The sequence below is a fragment of the Pollachius pollachius genome (assembly GCF_949987615.1).
Source record: "Pollachius pollachius genome assembly, chromosome: 19".
In the NCBI taxonomy this organism is placed as follows: Eukaryota; Metazoa; Chordata; class Actinopteri; order Gadiformes; family Gadidae; genus Pollachius; species Pollachius pollachius.
In genome coordinates, this window is record NC_136952.1 from 8,754,264 (window position 1) to 8,773,670 (window position 19,407).

Below are 19,407 nucleotides of genomic sequence, written 5' to 3' on the forward strand. Positions count from 1 at the left end.
TGGTAACCATGGTGATACAGGGGCCTTCATTTTGCCGGTCGCAAATCGGGCAAAGTATTTACTCAGAACATGTTAACGGTGGATGTCTTGATATATTATCCAAATATCTGAAATCAAAGTTTGGATTGGTTATTTTATTATTAACTGAAAAGAAAGAATATATCCTGTCGACGTCTTCATTAAAGATAGGCGTATACGCGAACTGCTATATTCTGGGGTCCTGTAACCCTTAGGTAAACCGGGTGTTGCGCACCGGTGTCTCCTTCACGTCGCCCTACAGCTGTAGAAGTCTTTCGGTTTTCATTTCACGATCATTTGTCAGGGCTGTTCAAGTATTCCTGCAAATTGGTAAGTTCTTGAACTGTGTTGTGATTTAGAAATGTTAACCTCTATCGTACAAACGCAAATGTATGATCAATCTGCTTGTATGGTTAGCAAGATGGTATTGAATCAGCTTTGCTAAATGGGAGAACGTCAGCACGACTCAACATTGTTGACAGGGCTGATTTGAGGGGGGATGATAATGTTTGTATGTAGTGGTGGACGAGGTGCAATGCACATTTATGCACTAGTACCACCCAGCCTTCGTTGCTTATGCATGTAGTATACATGCGTAAACATCCGTCCCCCCCCCCATTTATAAACTGCAGACTAACCATGTTAATAATGGTTGTGGTTTAATCCAAATCCTTGAAACCTTTCTGGTTGTTGGTTTCAGCAATAATGTCAGTCCCTCCAACATATGGCGACCTTGGAAAATCTGCCAAAGATATCTTCAACAAAGGCTATGGTAACAAACAAGGAAAAAACATGCAAATGTTTTTCTTCAGCTCTGGCTGTTATTTGAATAGTGAGTCTTGCATTCTTTTCAATTGTGGATGTCTTTGCAGGTTTTGGACTTGTTAAACTTGATGTGAAGACAAAGTCTGACAGTGGAGTGGTAAGTTTATTCAGGCAATACTGTCAAAATGTTACTTTTATTCCTATTATTTACCAAAAAAAATTAAAAATTCTTTATTTCTACTTACAATTTGTCTGTAATGTTTAACTGAATGTGGAATAACGTTTAGGAATTCAAAACCTCCGGTCTGTCAAACACTGACACAAGCAAGGTCAATGGGAGCCTGGAAACTAAGTACAAATGGGCCGAATATGGGCTGACCTTCACGGAAAAGTGGACGACAGACAACACACTTGGAACAGAAATTTGCGTTGAAGATCAGGTAACCTATGATTGACAGCATTGCGTATGTGGTCACCTTTCAAACTGTACCACGGAATGTACAGCTAAGTATAACTAATGTATGGATGATTTTTATTTACTTTTAGATCACCAAGGGACTGAAACTTACATTTGACACTACGTTTTCACCAAACACTGGGTAAGCTTAGTTTATTGAGTTATTTAAAGCAAAATTATGGTGAGACATGCTTTGTAAGTAACCCCTTCCCCCCCACACACACATTTAGAATAGTCAGCTTGTATTGATTTCATTAAATTAAGTCTCATGTGTTCTTGTGTGTCCTGTTGGCAGCAAGAAGAGCGGAAAAGTGAAGACTGCGTATAAGCGTGACTACATCAACCTGGGCGTTGACGTGGACTTGGACTTTGCCGGCCCAATGATCCATGGGGCGGGCGTCACAGGCTATGACGGCTGGCTGGCCGGCTACCAGATGGCTTTCGACACGGCCAAATCAAAGCTGACCATGAGCAACTTTGCCATTGGATACAAGACCAATGACTTCCAATTGCACACCAATGTGTAAGTTTGTTAAAGGCATACACACACAACCAAGAACCCTTTTATGCGTTCATTGGTTTTTTGCACCCTATTGCCTGGAATGCTGGAATACTTTAATGTGGCTAAGTGTCATTATGCCCACCCTACACAATAAATCCAACACCAGTCCAATATGCAAAACTATAGTTGGATAGTCAAAATCAAAGTTTTTGCTGCAATGTAGTCTCCTGTTGCTCTTTTCTTCTGTGTTTCAACCACCCTGGGTCTTTTCAGTAACGACGGTTCGGAGTTTGCTGGGACCATCTATCAGAAGGTCAGCGACCAGCTGGAGACGGCTGTGAACCTGGCCTGGACGGCCGGCAGCAACGGCACCCGCTTTGGAATCGGAGCCAAGTACCAACTGGACTCCAACACCTCCCTTTCGGTTGGTGTCCCTCTTCATTGTTCTGGGCATCCACTTGCATCAGTTATCAGCTTTGGGTCAGTTATATGTAAGTTGAGGTTGAGTTGTTGAGAAAAATATTTTTGGAATATTGTACTTTACAGGCTAAGGTGAACAACGCAAGCTTGGTAGGAATCGGCTACACCCAAACTTTGCGGCCTGGTAAGTGTGTGTGTCTGTGTGGGCGCAATCCTGTTGGGTCTTGTTGGCTCCAAACTCTTGTTGACTATCTTCATTATGTTCTTGTCCAGGTATGAAGCTAACTCTGTCTGCGCTGGTGGACGGGAAGAGCATCCATGCCGGTGGTCACAAGCTAGGCCTGGGGCTCGAGTTGGAGGCATGAGACCCCTTGGCCATGTGTTTGTGTTTGTTTCCTACCCTTTCAACAAATGCTCTCTCCAAGGTATGGGAATCCCAGTGCGTTGAATCCCAGTTGTAGAGCACTGTTGGTCAAATTTGCACCTCCCTTTGTTTGTTAGGTTCTTCGTTCAGTGTCCTGTGTCGCATTAAGCAAATCTTGTATGAAGTGCAACATGCAGTTTGGCACCCCCTGTTAAAGGTTGGTAAACCCCCATTGTAGCAGGGGAGCTTCCGCTGATGAAATTATGAGAAATCTGAGCAGTTGTATAGGTTAAAGAAAAAAAATGACACACGGCCAGTCTCTTAGGTCCCAAATGACACAAATGTTCACCAATCTGAAAACAGTGATTTTGGGATTTTACTTGATCAGTAACTTGCTCGCAAATCTGGTTTAAAATCATGTTAATTATTTAAGAGTTGTAATGCTAAGCACTAGAGCTGGATGGCAGATAGAATCACATGTCGAGCCTTGAGAATGAGGAGCTGGAAAACCATAATTGGCCATATCCTTAATAATGTTTAATATAATATTTTCCATCCAAGAAACCGAAAACTATAGAGGACCAAATGTGCCACAGAAAGGATTAATTTAAATTGAATCTATGCTGTACTATTAAATTAAGCTCTCGTTTGTTTTACCTTTAGTAACCTTAAGGTAAGTGCACGTTGCATTGCAAAAAAGAGTCCAGCTGTAGAAACAGATTTAATGCATGCTTTCCCCTCATTAAATGGCAACCCTGCTATTGCCAACCTGCAAGTTGCTCCTTAACTTAAGTTCCACTTTGTGTTGTAATGCAGTGTATAATTATCATTCATGGATGGACGTCGCCATTACTTTAGTTTTGACGTTCCAAAACATTTCTTAATATTTTTGTGACATTGTAGGAATTTTAACCTGTTATTTTGCACATTTCTACCTTTTTTGTGTGAAGCCCCCATTCCCTTTATCATATGCACCCTGTTAATGATGTCCTGCCTCTTAAGAGTTTGTTGGGTTTGAAGCTGGAACATGATTGGCTGAACTTTTAAAGAGTGTAAACTCTACTGCTATGGTTAGTTTTACTTTTCAGTCCTATTTTTGTCTTCAATTCTGGCTTCCATTTGACCAAAAACAATGCACCCTGCAGGATATTGCCAAACATACAGAGTAAATGAATATCAGGTCGAAGCCACTAGATGTGCAGATGTATACTGAACACCAGTGAGGAGGAAAGTCATTGTGTTTATGCTGAATTAAAATTATGGATCTGTCCTTTTTGTCTTTGTAATATTTCAGGTGAAATACATAGGATATGGTATTTTAATTTTATCTTATTTTTTGGAAAATCATCAGAATGGCAAGAGACTAATTATTTCATTCTTGATAGATGGATGATATTTTCAATCACATTTTTCAGGTAAGGCCTAAGACAATGCAACTTTATCATGGGTTTTTCCATATGATCGTGGTACGATAGCAAGGAGTGCATAATGTGTGGATTGTTGGCACCTGACAGCATTGCCCAAATATCTCACTTGGAAGGCTAACTGCGTTTCACCGAGCCTTCACTAGAGGGAGCGCTAACAGAGTGACAATGATTAACTAGAATATGCATCTCCTGCAGAAAATGCTGTGAGTAATGTGCAATGTGCAATGTGAGATTGAGAACATGTTTAAATAAAGCCAAATAATTAAAGACGTAAAGATGTTGATTGGCTTAAATCAAGTGAAAGGATTTGAACAGAGTTAAAAAGTCCAAATGTTAAAAATAAATTGAACATACCAGTGATATTAAACACAATGTATTGTAAACATTGTGTATTATGTACATAACCTCCATCATAACCCTGTACACTAACCCATCGTAAGTGCTACATTAAGAAACGAGATAGAGATAATTCTTTCTTGGGCGAAGATGAAGACTGAACAGATGAGTTTTCAGTCTGCGGCAGATGATTGGTGGGGTTTCTGTTCTCTGATGTCAGTGGGGGGGCTTGTTCGGACCTATAAAGAAAGGTGGAACAAAATGAAAAAAAATAAAGAAATGGTGGAACAAAGGGCTTTTTCCACCATTGTGGAGTTATGACAATACAATCAAGATTATTTTGATCGGCAGCTGGTTTCCCCCCCGTAAAGAGGGAGTATCAAAACCTTTGGCAGTGATAGAGCGCAGTGGACGGGTTGGGGTTGATGGTTTGACCATGTCCTGTATGTTGATGGGCCAGAGCCCTTCGTAGCGGTAGGCAAGTAACAGGGATTTGAAAATTGACGAGCAGCCACAGGTAGCCATTGCAGGATGCGGAGCAGTGGTGTTGGAAGAATGGTGCATTTAGGCAGATCAGCCAGAAACCAAGTGGCCTTCCGGCTGAGGAATGGACATTTCCTCCTGATCCCCCTTTAGGGACATTTGACCAAATAGACTACCAACCGAACCGAGCATAAGGTGTTCAAGTTCATCATCAGGATATCCGCGGAAATGTTGTCTACAGCAAGCTTCAACATAAAATACACCCAACACAAAAACCAATAAACACAACAATAACACTGTCTGGCCACAGTAATATCATTAAAAAATAATAATGGTAACAGCAAAAAGGCCTACCATGAGGTTAAATAATGTTAAAACCCAGCAGGTGTATTGCACTTTTGCAGTGTTGGGAACGTTACTTTAAAAAAAGTAATTAGTTATAGTTATTCACTACTTGTTCCAAAATGTAACTGAGTTAGTAACTGAATTACTCTATAATAAAAGTAACTAATTACCAGGGAAAGTAACTATTTGCGTTACTGTAAAAAAAAAAAAAAAAAAAAAAAGTTGCTATATATCAAAGAATTTGGATTTTTCTGAGCAGTTTTCACTTGGCCTTAATGTGGTTGAACTGCCTATTCAAGGCCCCGATATGCTTCCAACTGAGGCCCCGTCCAGACAAACCCGGGTAAATCTACAAACGCATAAATATTTATCCGTTTAGCCCGAGAATTCCGACACTGAAAGCGATGCTTTTCGAAAACGATCGCTGAGGTGGATAAATGTGAAAACGCTGGGTTCGCGTTGTAGTGTGGACAGGGTAGACGGAGGCTTTCAGAAACGATGACGTTCGGTTGCTATTACACTGCCACAAGTTTGCGCTCGAGACCCGAGACGCTCATCAAAAAAATGGCAGGTGAAATGCAAATGCAGATCTCTGTACAATGTACTAATTTTTCTCCAGAAACAATTCGACATATTGGCTCAAACATATTCGTTGCTCCAACGCCGGAGTCGAGCGCTGTACTTGATGTTCTTCAGTGATGGTAAAAAACCCGAAAGACGACAGTTCTGGACAAGACTGAAAGTTTAAAATGTTTATCAAAATAATTTCAGTGTGGAACCTGGATGCAAAACATTCCGAACATTTACCCGGGTTAGTGTGGATGGGGCCTGAATTTAAATTTGCTTGGTTGCAAAGGCTGTGGAACATCTGCCGAATACTACAGAAAATGCCAACTTTTCATCGGATTGCTCCGGACTCCCCATTTCTGCTGCTTCATCGAATCTGTTTGGTGTGTGCGTTTGCGTGTGTGTGGCGCGCGTGTGCTGGCTTGAGTGTAAAAGCACTGGCTCCGATTGGCTACCATGAAACATGACTCTGCCTTAGCCAATCATAATCGCTTATCTCGTTAACCCACCCGGCCTCCTCACTAGCGGTTTGTGTTTGGAGCCAGTGGTGCGTTCGGATTACGCAGTTTATTCAATCAATTCACAGTAACGCACTGCATTTTTCGTACAGTAACGGTAACGGCGTTGTAACGACGGAAATAGTAATTAGTTAGATTACCCCGTTACTGAAGTTCTTTTAAACGGCGTTATTATCAACACTGCACTTTTGTATGATGGAGACTTTTTATATATTACACTTGGCCTGCACCTCCTGGGCTAAGGCCCATCGCAACTATAGTTCAACCACCCCTTAGTTTGCCACTGCAGTGGTGGTTGAGGACGATTTACTGAAAAATACATAATAGGCCTACCCATATCAGTTTGGCATATCAATTTGCTAACAGTCCCAGCAGCATGCATGTATAATTATGCCCACTTTGAGAGATTAGGCGTCTAATTATTTATTTGTTTCACAAGCGGAACAGGAGCCGGATATGCAATAGTTGATGTATCCACTAGAGGGTACTATTGGCTTTAAACCGTGACAGGATTGTTCAACACTATGGATATGTTATCTGAACCGAATCATTCGAAATACACCGAGGTTAGTCTCACAAAACAGACATTAGATGATTATGACTACTGGATCTGAGATTACACCGAAAAAGCTAAACCAACACAACGAAAGAATCTAGATTAAACGTCTATGATATGTATATTGAAGTCCCCCCTCACCCTTTCTTTTGTCACGTTACAATTAAAGCGAGCAAACAATCGCGTGCTATCTTTGAAGAGAACAAGTCCTGACACGGTAGGTGTTGACCCAGTGTGGTTTTCTTTATAACAAACGATATTATCACATTAACACTCATGCCATCCTCATTTGATTAATTGATAAGCGCTTGCTAACTACAGGAAACTAACCTGCATTTGTTTGTCACCAGCCATTTCTGTCCGGTAGGGGATGCTAGAGTATCTCTTGAGGAGACTGGAAGACCTGCCTCTGAGCCGGGGAGGTGTGAAGCGAGGTCTTCATTTACGATCATCACCACCTTGTGTGAGTAAACGTCAACACATGACCGTATCTCTTCACATTGTCTATCTATCAGATGGTCCGTTCAAGTGTTTCGGAATATTACCAGCTGTAGATTGCTTCACAGAAACTCACTGTATAAGTACTATGAACAGTGGTGCTGTGGTTTTCCTCTACTTAAATAGGTTACAGCTTTTTCTGACTCTGAATCTATTACATTTGTGCATTTGTACACATTTAATAATATACAAATTATATTAATATGTATTTTGTAAAGGTAAATGATGTGTGCTTCAGCAGAGTTCAGATATTCTTCTTGCAGTACACAACAAGAACAAATAGGCCTACAACAGCAAGCACCTTGACAAATCTGTGAACAAAAGTTTCAACGGTGTCATTGAGATATGCCGGCCTTCCCGCCCGTTGACACCTCAGCTTGTCATGTAACTCTCATGCTTTTTTCATACTCTTGAATTTGACTTTGGCGGCAGTCTTTCTCTTTGATTGACAGATGAGCAAGCGATATGACTCCATCAAAGAGTGCAGCCTGACATTTGATTAGACAGCCCTCTTCAAACTAAATATACTCTGTGTTCCCGAACGCTATATCATCTTGACAAGAAGAAAGGGGCTGAAAAAAAATGGATGTAGATGTCCATTACACATCTGACTTGGGGAAAAAGGAACCGCGGCACATTGCAACGGAGGCTATAGGAACACTGCGCCATCACACAACTCTGCAACAACTCGTTGACATCCTGGGATCACCAAATGATGCCTGAGGTGTCCGCCTCGTGTTCATTGTATTTAGGCTCTTCGTTTTGCAGCCACTTTCTGTCAGGGGGAAACATGTGACGTGCGTTGATGACGGTAGGGATCTGATGTTGTTGAATATAACATGAAACTTGCACTGGTTATATTCATCATATAGGGTCTACAACTATCACAAGGTTGAATTATTTAAACTTCTGATCTAAAGAAAATATGCACCATTCAATTTGTATTTTCTAATATCGGTTAATCGTTAATTCATTTATGTTTTTTTTTGCCATTAGCCAGGGAGTTATACGAAGTTGTGAGATGAGATCTAATTCGTCTGTTAAAAATGTACATTCTTTACAACAGTGATCCGCCCACAATACACAATGCCGTGGAACTCAACATAATGCTTGGGCCTAAATGAATCACTCCGGCCATTAACATAATTCATAATTAAATCACGACCCGACGAATTGGAATTTATTAATTGTGAAAATGCATGTGCTGCCACGCCGATAAACAAATGAGTATCTTTGGCTATCAGTGACACATGGATCGCTCAGCCGTAGTCGCCGGTTAAAGGGGCTAGGAATTATGCCATGCGCTCACAAATCATTGGTGCATTTAAGTGGGGAAGTCTCACAGCGATGGCCACAATATGCATTTGCCTTAAGAAGTAAATGGGGATTCTGTTTTATTGGAGATGTCACATGCTCCGGCTAATCATTTGAAACACTGTTAAGATTAAGGCTAATGCATTTCTATCCTCCAACCCAAGTCACAGGCCGCAGGGTCTTTTTCTTTTCCTCCCTTTCTTTGTAAATGAAGAGAACATGTTTAACATCCTGGCGTCCGTTAGAGCATATGCCACAATATGCCCCCCAGAAGGAACGCTGTGTTTCAGAGAGCCTAAATCGTCTTACCATCACTTACCTAATAGATTTACTTGTACTGTGAACAAAATAACCCCTCCGAACCGAACTGCTGTTCATAGCAACAAGCCAAGGATTCTCCCGTAAAGTAGGGATCTAACACGAGGGTTTTTAACCCCACCAAGCCGTAAACACGCGTGTCTCACGACGTCCAGCCAATGGGCGCCCGCGTACACTGTGTTTCAATGTAGTTACAAGGCTCGCTGTGTCATTAGTTTACACAGTTAATCCCAACTCAAGCACCCACTTACTCTCCCAACCGCCCGGACAAACAAAGGGGTTCCACTTCTCTTAATGGCCCCTGTGGGTTCGCCACTAACTATTGATTCGCTGTCACCCAATTTCTCGGTGACTTATGCCCTGCTTAATTCCAATTACTGTGCACATAGGGGCCTTATCGGGGAGAACAATAGGTCTGTTGTCACTGAGGGCTAAAATATGACTCTGGTTGGGTTTGAGCACAAACCCATGACTTCAAATCCAGTAGTCCCCTTGGTGACCTCTCGAACCCACACACACACTCACGCTCAGACCACACACACTCACACACACATACACACAAAAACACGCACCCATAGATACACACATGCACACACACACACACACACACCCATAGATACACATACAGACATACGCATACACACACACAAGCATACACATACACATAAACATTCACACACACAGACTCTCCCTCCTTCTCACTCACACACACATAGGAATATATAAACCCCCAGAAATAACAAAACGGAACTAAACGCTCTCAATCCGGCTTTTCCTACAGTGGAATCAGATAACTGGATCTTATTCGTTTTTTATTCATTCAGGAAGGAGCTCCAAAGAAGCCCCACAAGGGCCCTGCTCCCTGGCTATAAAACTGTCACTGTGATGCGTCTGGCTGTAGCGATGATGATGATGCTCGCGCCCTTTACCTGCTAGCCCCTCGCGCCTGAGAGCAGCTATCTCTTCCTTTCAATTACATGTTTCTCTGCAGTTTTTAGACCAAGAGTAATAAAGCTATAAATTGTCTGTCGCGCCGGTCCGGGGCCTCGGACGTTCTGTTTTCTGAGACGCCGTAAACCTCCTGTGTAGTCAGAGATAAGGATTTACAGTTATTTAACATCCTGTGTGTCCTCCTAAATCACAGTGATAAGAGAATTAGGTGAAGGCTGCAGGTTCTTTGTCCTCTAGCTATTGATTTTCGTCTCTTCACCTAGAGGTGGCAATGTTTTTATTGACTATCCTATTCCCAACAAGCTGGGGATTGGGGGGGGGGGCTTTGAGTTGTGTAATCCGGCCATATGTTCCGTGCTTCAAATCGATCGGTTAAATAAGCCTTTGATTGTTATATTTCCATTCCTGACACAGTTGGGGGCTGGTCATATGATCCTATCTGCAGGGTCAGTAATTTTGCTTGTTTGCTCAAAATCCACCACAGCCTTTTTTTTTCTTTTCTTTATGAAAACATTGCTTTATTATTGCTTGGGTATGTGCATCAGCACAACAGATTGACTATTCGGAGAGTCATCGATTTGAGGATGCTTTATGTAAACTGGTTTATGTAGACATTCTACATTTGGGCTATCACATAGCGCAAGTGCAAGGGCCTGCACTGCCGCTTTTTAAAACAGGATCATCGTTCACCGTGTGTCCGTTTAAAGCAAACAAATAGGATCCTCTTAGAATGTTGGGATTTAATTCAGATACAGCCAATAATCTGTTTGTTATAACAGCCGTCGTGGTTCCCAACCCCAAGAGCATTCCCTCCCAGCGTGTCCTAGTTTAAACAGAGAAATGTGTGTTTAGCTCAGTGGAAGTTAGTCATTCATTCCAGCATGAAGACACTGGTCGTGCCTCAGAGCCGTGCTAAAGCTGCCGACGCTCACATTTAATGATCCTGTGGCTGTTTGGCTGGAGTTCGCGACCCCGGCAGCCATGATAAATGTCAAGCGCGACGGTGTCCCGCTAACTAGCGAAGTCAGCGTCAGCCAATCATCTCGTTATTGACCGGGAGCAACCGCACGGCCGGGTAATGTGACTCTAAAATGTTACATAGAAAGGAGGATGTGTATGCAGGGGCCCACTTATCGTTTGGCCCCGGAGCACGGCTGTCCGACACCACGCGACAAATGTCACAGACACATCTCCCGCCATGCGGTTAGTGATCAGAGGCAGCGGGCGGCGGTGACACAACAGATAACACGGCGCAATTAAGGCAATATCGCCTTCCCTCCGTCTTTGTTCACTCAGTGCCAACAACAAGACTCTTTCCTGAGTGATGTTTGCACTCAGGAAGGTTGGCAACCTCGGATCGTAGGAGTGGCATTAAGAAGACGATACTGTACATAAAGCTCTGTGGCCTCTGGCATCAAACGGCCATTCACACATACTGTACATTAATAAAGCCCTGACACAATGGATTCCATTAAGCAATTCATGTAAGGAGCCATTAGCAAGGGCGTATTTACGTATCATAAGTCAATCCCTTTCAAAACGTTTATTTGCACTTGTTCTTTAACACACAGACACAGACACACACACACACACACACACACACACACACACACACACACACACACACACACACACACACACACACACACACACACACACAAAGAGAGTCATACAGTTAAGATCAAGAGTGCTATAACTAAGCAGCCTGCTGTGTAAATGGGGCAATTTAAAAGAAACACAGACGAACAAGCCTGCCAGTACAGGCGTGTGGGGGAGAAAGCTCCACCAGAGACCTCTCTGTGTCAGGGGGCTGCCATATATCAATCGCGTAGAGAGGTAAAGGGCAATGCTTCACCTCTATGTATAGCGCAACTGTTTGGTTAGAGCCAGTCGCATACAGACCCCCCATATTGAAGTCTCACTATAGGCCCTGATGCACGGAGGTAAGCAGGTGCCAAAATGTTAACAGTTTTGACAGTGCGTAATCCTGATTGATTCTAATGCTGCTTTCTTGTTAAAATCGAGCAATGTTTAACCAAAGTCACAGGCGGATAAAAGGAATAATATTGAAATAAAAAAGTAGGACTATATTTATGCTGGCCTATGTTGAAACCAAGACTGCTAATGCGCTTAATTTCTTGTAAGATCCTTGTAAACGCATCACATCCGAGTGAGTAATACGTTTTAATCTTGATTTTTAACCTCAGACATTTTCTGGATGGGGAGCTAATCTCTAAAACACGCAGCGCTCCATAAACTGTGCAACACACATCCATCATTGATCCTCAAGAGCTATGACTGGGGAAAGGCTTGATTTGCTTAAATGTTATCGCCATAACTCATGTTCTCTCTGTATTTTTAAGTATATGCAAACACACATTTGAACCCAGTTATCTTGAATCCTTTTGCGAAACTGTCTGAGGGATACTCTCACAGTTACAATGTTTGGCATCCACTGCAATCCCATCGAATGACCGTGCCGGGCCGGCTAGCTTCATTGGATTCTTTCATTGGTTAAGCAGCAGCCCAGAACATGCCGAAATACAGCCCGACTGTGGAGTCCTGGTGGGATGTAAAAGTGCCCAACAGATGAGACCCGAACAGCCCCCTGGGTACATTCTAAACTTTGGCTTCCCCATAAATCAAGGATATTGCCATGCAGGTCGGCGCATTACTTGCACAAACCTCTTCTTTAATCATTTCTCCGGGAGGCAAAGAAGTGTATTTATGGCCACCACGGGCAGGTCTTAAAAAAGCACTGGCGATCATGAAAATCAAGTCGTTCTCGCGGGTGCCATCTCGCTGTGCTCAGCTTTGTTGAATTACAAATTCAGGAGATGGAGGGTGGATTGGGGGGGGAATAAATAATGAAATAGGTTGACAGGGCAGTCGGCGATGAGTGACAATGCGAAACAGGAAAGCATTGCCTCTTAACGTCCTCCCGAAGAGCCGGTCATCAGAGTCAATGTTTTTGTCCCTGCCCTGTGTGTACGGTTGGCTGGGTTCTTTCTTCTTCTTTCTTTTTTTAAGCTCTCCTTTGAGCTTTCTATTTCTCTCACTCTGCATGGATTTACTGTAACACACTGCTCCGTAAATATAGCAGCTATATCCAGCGGCCAAGAGTTACGGCTGCAAAATATCTCACCCCTGTGCTTAGTTGATGCCGGATTGATTTCCTTTACAAACACATGAATCACAGCGGTCGTTACTAGGCCGGACTCTTTCATTAAAATGAGCTATATCTCTTACTTCAATAGTGCCTTTTGGGAGCCCTCCACTAACAATATACATCCTGGCCAAGGAGGGGGGGAACCTCCCCTGAAAACATGCCTGGGTAAAGTATTACTTAATTTATCCCACTAATGGAGAACATCGATCCTCTGTGGAGAAAATAGGCAACAACACACCCTTGGAGCCCGCGTTGTCAAGCTTTTAATAATTTAGATGTAGTTGGCGGGATAATAAATGTACTGGTGAAGGGAAAGTGGATTCGGGTTGATGAATGGGAGACGCAAAGCCCTGCACTTATCTTAAAGAGTAATAATATCGGCGATGAAAAATTCATTAATACAAATTTTAATGGTGCACTCGACTCAAATAAACGCCAGTCTTCTACCTTGATGTTGTGACAAGGCGTGCTTTTCAAAACACTGTGGATCCAACAGGGGGGAGGGCAGATAACCGATAACGCTGGGGGCTGGCTGTTGGAATAAAACGGGATGTTTCCCTGCTCATGCCCAGTGGCACTATTGGTTTTTCAAATAATGTAGTGGAGATAACGACCGTTTTGAATCCTCATTAGTCATTGGTAATCTGGGGACACAGGCGATATATATTAAGAGTGCTGTTCCCAGTGAGTCATTAAAGGGGAAATTAAAGACAAAATAAATCCAATCTGGAAGGAACGCCAGTGATTCATCTTGTTGGCTACCAGTGTCTGGCTACTTAACAGTTTTATGTAGTCATTTATGCCCCGGCCTGATAATCTATTCATTCTGAATAATGCCTCCCTTCAGGTTTCGAGGTGCTGAGCCTAGAAGATACCAGAGGAACGACCAGGTCCTTTTTTTAACCATATACCCGCCAGGCACAAACACTTTCGAGGTATTAGGACGTAGGTGAATCCAATATTTGCTCCATTTCTTACGACAGCGCTTATTGAAGGATCGGCCAAGTTATTTTTTTCTCCTTTAGTTATAAGAAGGATCTTGAAAAAATAAGAATGTACGTTCGATAGTTACTTCAGGCTTGTCTAAATTTGAAAAAACATTAAGCTCCATCGCCATTAGAAAAACGGCAGGCAATGGAGCATCGTCAGCCAAGAAGGTGTCAGACGTCTTTGGACCGTGGCAGACTTGTGATCCGTGACTGGCGTGCGAGTCGATGACTCTGCCGAGTGACAAGCGGCGATTAAGTCGCTCTCGTACACAAATCGACCGGACGGGAGTATGGCATGCAGGCCTCATGCAGAAGAATAGGAAGAAAAATACCATGCAAAAACCAGATCCTTTTTTATACCGTGCCTTTGACAGCCCGGCGTCCAGGGAACTTCCTTCCAGAGACTTGGCTGGTGTCCTGAGAAATGCATGAGAAGGCCAGGAGCCCCCCTGAATCAGCCTCGGACCCCCATCTCCAGCCATGGCTCTAGACACTCGACCCCTATAACAAGCATTTGGCTGGGAGCTTTTCTCCCTGGTGGTGGGAGAATGTTGTAGAGCTGGAGTAGATCTTTTTGAAGGGGTTGTGATGTCAGTCGCATCCTAGCAGAAACTGGCAAAGAGTGGTTGTGGTCGTGAGTCATTGATGACCGTCTGAGCCCTTAACGTCCTGAATCCTTACCTGCTGTAACAGTACAAAAGGGGCAAGGCCAACCAGCCCCAAAAAAGAAAACCACACACTTGAGAAATGCATCCGTTATTCCTTTTGAACAACAAAGACATACTGCTGGGGCTGTGCAATTTATCCAATTTTTATCGCAGTTTCGATTTTTGGGTCAAACGATCTCAAAACTAATATAATCGAGTTGAAACGTTTTTTGCAGCTGGATACACATTTATACATTATTTTCTGTTTTAAATTTTTCTATTTTAACTTTTATTTGAGAGAAATGATGAATAAATGCACCATGTTTTCAAACTCAAAAAAAAATCGCATAAATAATCATGACCTCAATATTGACCAAAATAATCGTGATTTATGATTTTGTTCCATAATCTACATACTCCCCTGTCTCTGTGTCAACTCCCGTTACCTGGGGGAACTGTGACGGTCCCCGGAAACGTACGGCGGAGATACTGCTCAGCTGTAGAGATGTCTCGCCGACCCCCTCCCCCCCCGACACGGCCGCTGGGGTCCGTTTCCGTGTCACATTAGCGCCCGCGCTTGTCAGTATATTTAGTAATGAGCGTTCTCCCCAGCGTCTCGGGGGCCTGTTTGAGAAGGTCGCGACCAGGAACCGTGAGCCTGATCGGGTGTCCCGCTGGGCGCACGTTGTGGCACCTGACGACATGGCTCATTTGGGGAGGGCGTTGGCGGGGGGGGTTCACGGTAAATCAGCAGCAGGCAGGATATGGTGTAATCACGGAGGAGGGGGGAGAGTGGGGGGGATCTTGTTTCACACGCACACACACACCCAACCCCTCAACGAAGGGGCTGCTTCGTCAAAAGTCCAATGTAAGGTACACACTGTGTTGTGTATATCTGTATGGCTGTTGCCACACGGTTTGATGGTTGAGTGGAGGGGAACTAGGCCATGGGAGAGGATGTGCAGAGAACGGTGGATGGCTGATGTTATACGCATACTTTTTCCTGTGTAAGCAATCATTGGCTGTGGGGCTGTCGAGGGCCGCTAGATCTCGTGGCTACGCTAGTGTTTGTTTTGGAGGGAAAGCTGTGCCCACTGTTGGAAATGAGTTGGGGGGGGGGGGGGGGAGGGGGGGGGGGTTGTTTTGTGGTTAATCTTTGCTTCCAGGAAATATATATATTTTCTATATATATTATATTGATATGATTTCTAAATCAAACCAACTCCCTCAAATGCTAACCAAAGTTAGCGAATAGGCATGTTTTTGAAACACGGGTCAAACTTTAAAAAATGTAATTCATTCCTTTCCCATCGGCCGTAGACTACTATGCCTTAGTGTGTCATGTTTGACGTCACGAACGTGCCAGAAAAAAGGGTTAGCAAACAGTAGGAAACAGCATGGAGGCCAGTGAAAACGTTACGCTTCAAAGTCTGGAACGTCAACGCACATCATAGCATCGCGCCGGAGGAGGGGCGTGTCCACGCGGGTGTCATGTTTCCACCAGCGTCAACCGGAGCTGGAGACGATAAATACCCAGACTACTGCAGAGTCATTTGCCCCGGGAACGAATGCCGATTGTAACCTCTCCCACTAAGGACAAAAGCCAGATGTGAGTGGGTGTTAGTGGGTGTATTTCTTTGAACCAATGGGGAAAGGGCCTACACAGTTCTCCTTCTTTCCATAACGATGACTAAGATACACTTATTAGTACAAATTACCCCAGAGCCCGGTGCTGAAGTTGTGCATTCAATCCCTGCAGAAACTCATTTTAATCGGTTAAGTGCTGTCAAGTTGTGTTGCAAACAGTCTCTCCGGTGTTGGCAGCGCATTGTCTCGTCCTGATAGGCGGCTGTGTGACGGACCATAACTCAGGGGCCGTCTCTCTTTGTTGTGCGGCGCGATGACAGAGCGCATGTGAGACGTGAGGAGCGGGCACGCTGTGAATGGGAGATGTCATCCACGTCCTCCCCTGACAACAGGGCCCTCGGCACCAGCCTTTGATCATCACCACCAGGGATTGCAGGACACACACACAGGCAGGAACACGCACACACAAGCAGGAACACACATACACACACACACAGGCATGAACACGCGCACGCGCGCACACACATACACACACACACACACACACACACATGGACGAATAAACACGCACACACACAGGCATGCACACATTCATGCACACGCACACAAACGTCTGCCTGCACACAGACATATACACATGGATGCACACAAATACGCACACATGCATGCACACACATGCATGCACACACAGACAAAGGCCCATCCGCATGCACACGCACACAAACACATGCAACATCTCCTAGCCGAGGCTTCTTCTTTCCCTACGAAAATTCCTAAGAAAAGAGATAGTCTCATGTTCTCTCCCCTTTGGTATAGTACGTATGGGATGAAATAGGAGGCTCCTATGATCTCTACAACTCACAGGGTGACGCAAGAGGTCTTTGGTTCGGTCGACGGAGCATGCTTTGAGTTATGCCCGTATGTAAAACATGATTTGTTGCGGGGAGATTGTGTTGTTGGCCTCTGATCTGGTCCAGTAAATATTGAACGCTCTGAAGAACCCGGCCCCGGTCCTCCAGCGTATAGGCGCTGGGCTCCCCACTGACACGCTTCCACATCTGTTGAACCGTTTACCAGTTAATATATTAGCTGTGAGAACAGTGCCGGCTGCAGCTGAAGCCAAAGGAGAAACTGAAATCAGGAACAGATTGCGTTCCAGTTGTTGCAATTGAATTAAAATGCGTCAACACCAGCCTTTCCTCATAAAACAAAAGGCAAATAGTCAACGCTTGAGGGGCGAGTGGCAGCTTTTCGCATGTTGTTTAGTCTGATGGATGGTTCAGAGTAAGTTCTTGGGATCCCTGGTGGGTTAGTTAGTTAGTAGAGTGGCCCGCTGCCTCATATACCCGCTTTGACATTCTATAACAATTGGCAAACTAAATTCTAGCAAAACTTCATTAAGTGGTACACTAAAGCTATTCATATCCCGGTACCGCACTAGCACCCTAAAGAACTTTAGGAAATGTTGGCCTTCTTGATTTAGCTTTTTTCTTTTTAGTTGGAACAGAGTACAATCATATTTTGGACAAGGGACTATTATTATAGCAAACCGAAAATAGACACTTGGCACCTGTGTGGGTGTAACATACACTACAAATGCCGTTTCAGTTTGACAGTTTAAAATGAGTAATGTATTATAGCCCCGGGCTAAGCCTTAGTTGAGCCCTGAGTTTGAAGCGTATCGTATACCCAGGGTACCTCATATTGCCATATTGACCCGTCATATCGCTCAACAATGTATATGCTGAGATCATTTTTTTTCTTCCTTTCTTTCTTCGTGTCTCTTTCTTCCATGCAAGCTTGACTTCATGCTACACGCAGCAATCTCGAGCCATCTGGTTTTCATTTCCTGTGAGGTTGGAGATGGTAGGAGAGTTAAGGAAAGGAGCCTCGTTTGAACTGGTGGGGGGGGCTAATGTAGTCAGGATGGAATCTGTCACTCAGTCTATTGGATGCTGATGACTAAGGGCAGTTTCAGCTGTAAGAGGTGAATGATTTATGGACGCCAAGTGAACTCTTGTAAGCAAAACCTGGCTAAGAGTGCTGCTGCGCAGCAACTGGGGCCTTTTTTTGGCCACAGCTTGCCTGCATTTTCTTTTGCTATTCATGCCAAAGTATTTCGCACGGCAATTAGCTCTGTCCTCATTTAGGCCTTGAGTCCCAGAGGGTTAGGAAAACCATTCATCATCCTCAGGGCTTGGGAACTATGCAGACCAGGCTCAGGTACTCTGGGGGGTTTTGCTTCTTTTTCTGTGTTATTGTTTTTCCTTTTACAAACAGTTGCTAGCATAGCTGAGAGCTAGCTTAAGCCGCTTCCCTAGATTGTGTATATATACGCTTATATATATGCTATATATTTTTCTCTTTAGGTTGGACCATCTGTCAAAGGCCTTTGTTTTTGTCCCACAGGTGCGAAGGCAGAACGGAAATGTAATTCTGCACGGTCCATCTGTCATAGTGCCCCACTGAGTGAACTTAGTGTCGACAACGCGGCCAATTGCCGCCATCACGGGTCAACTGTATGGCAGTCCGATAATTAACATTGAATTCATTTATATTTTTCTAACAGAGAATTTATGGTGCCTTCTTTAATAGGAAACATGACATTTAGCACATGTTTACACAGACACGGAAGTAAGACTCATAACTTCATCAGAGGCGCATTAAAAGAACCCTATATGTTTATCGTAGATCTCGGACTTTGAGTTATAGCCTTACATTAGCGTTGGCTCCACTGTATTCATGTTGCCTCTCAGCGCCTGAGGGCCATCGTTAATACAGAGGGGGGCAGGCAGGCTAATAAACATATGGGGGGAAATATGTTCATGTTCCTAACCAGTACATTCACTTGGACAGGCCGGAATATGATCGAACTACAGTGTGTACATTCTTCAATTCTCCTGATCCACAGAGACACATTATTTAAAAAGACAAAGTGTGTGTGTGTATGGGGGCTTTCCAGTTCGTTCTCTGTCCTTCATTTGTTCAACCAATTCATGTTGTTGTCAGTGCCTAATATGTCTGTATCGGTCAGAATTAAGGAATTAAGGAGTGAGCTGCCTGGATTCCCCCCGCCCCCCCCCCCCCCACACACACTCTTCATGGTGCTTAAGTGGAGTCACACTGCAACGCCCGACCCACGGGGTTACTGGGAGTATCAGCCGGGGACTAATAAG

The 19,407-nt window shown here is 43.9% G+C and overlaps 1 protein-coding gene across 1 annotated transcript; it reads left to right on the plus strand.

Annotated features, from left to right (window-relative positions):
* The first annotated feature begins 258 nt into the window (after positions 1–258).
* LOC307090082 (non-selective voltage-gated ion channel VDAC2-like) lies at positions 259–3,967 on the plus strand. Its single transcript, XM_079756624.1, has 9 exons — positions 259–348; positions 719–790; positions 891–940; positions 1,071–1,223; positions 1,330–1,382; positions 1,536–1,763; positions 2,016–2,166; positions 2,289–2,346; positions 2,436–3,967. The coding sequence occupies exons 2-9, from the start codon at positions 724–726 to the stop codon at positions 2,525–2,527; spliced, it is 852 nt and encodes a 283-aa protein (XP_079612750.1). The 5' UTR covers positions 259–348; positions 719–723; the 3' UTR covers positions 2,528–3,967.
* Positions 3,968–19,407: the final 15,440 nt, after the last annotated feature.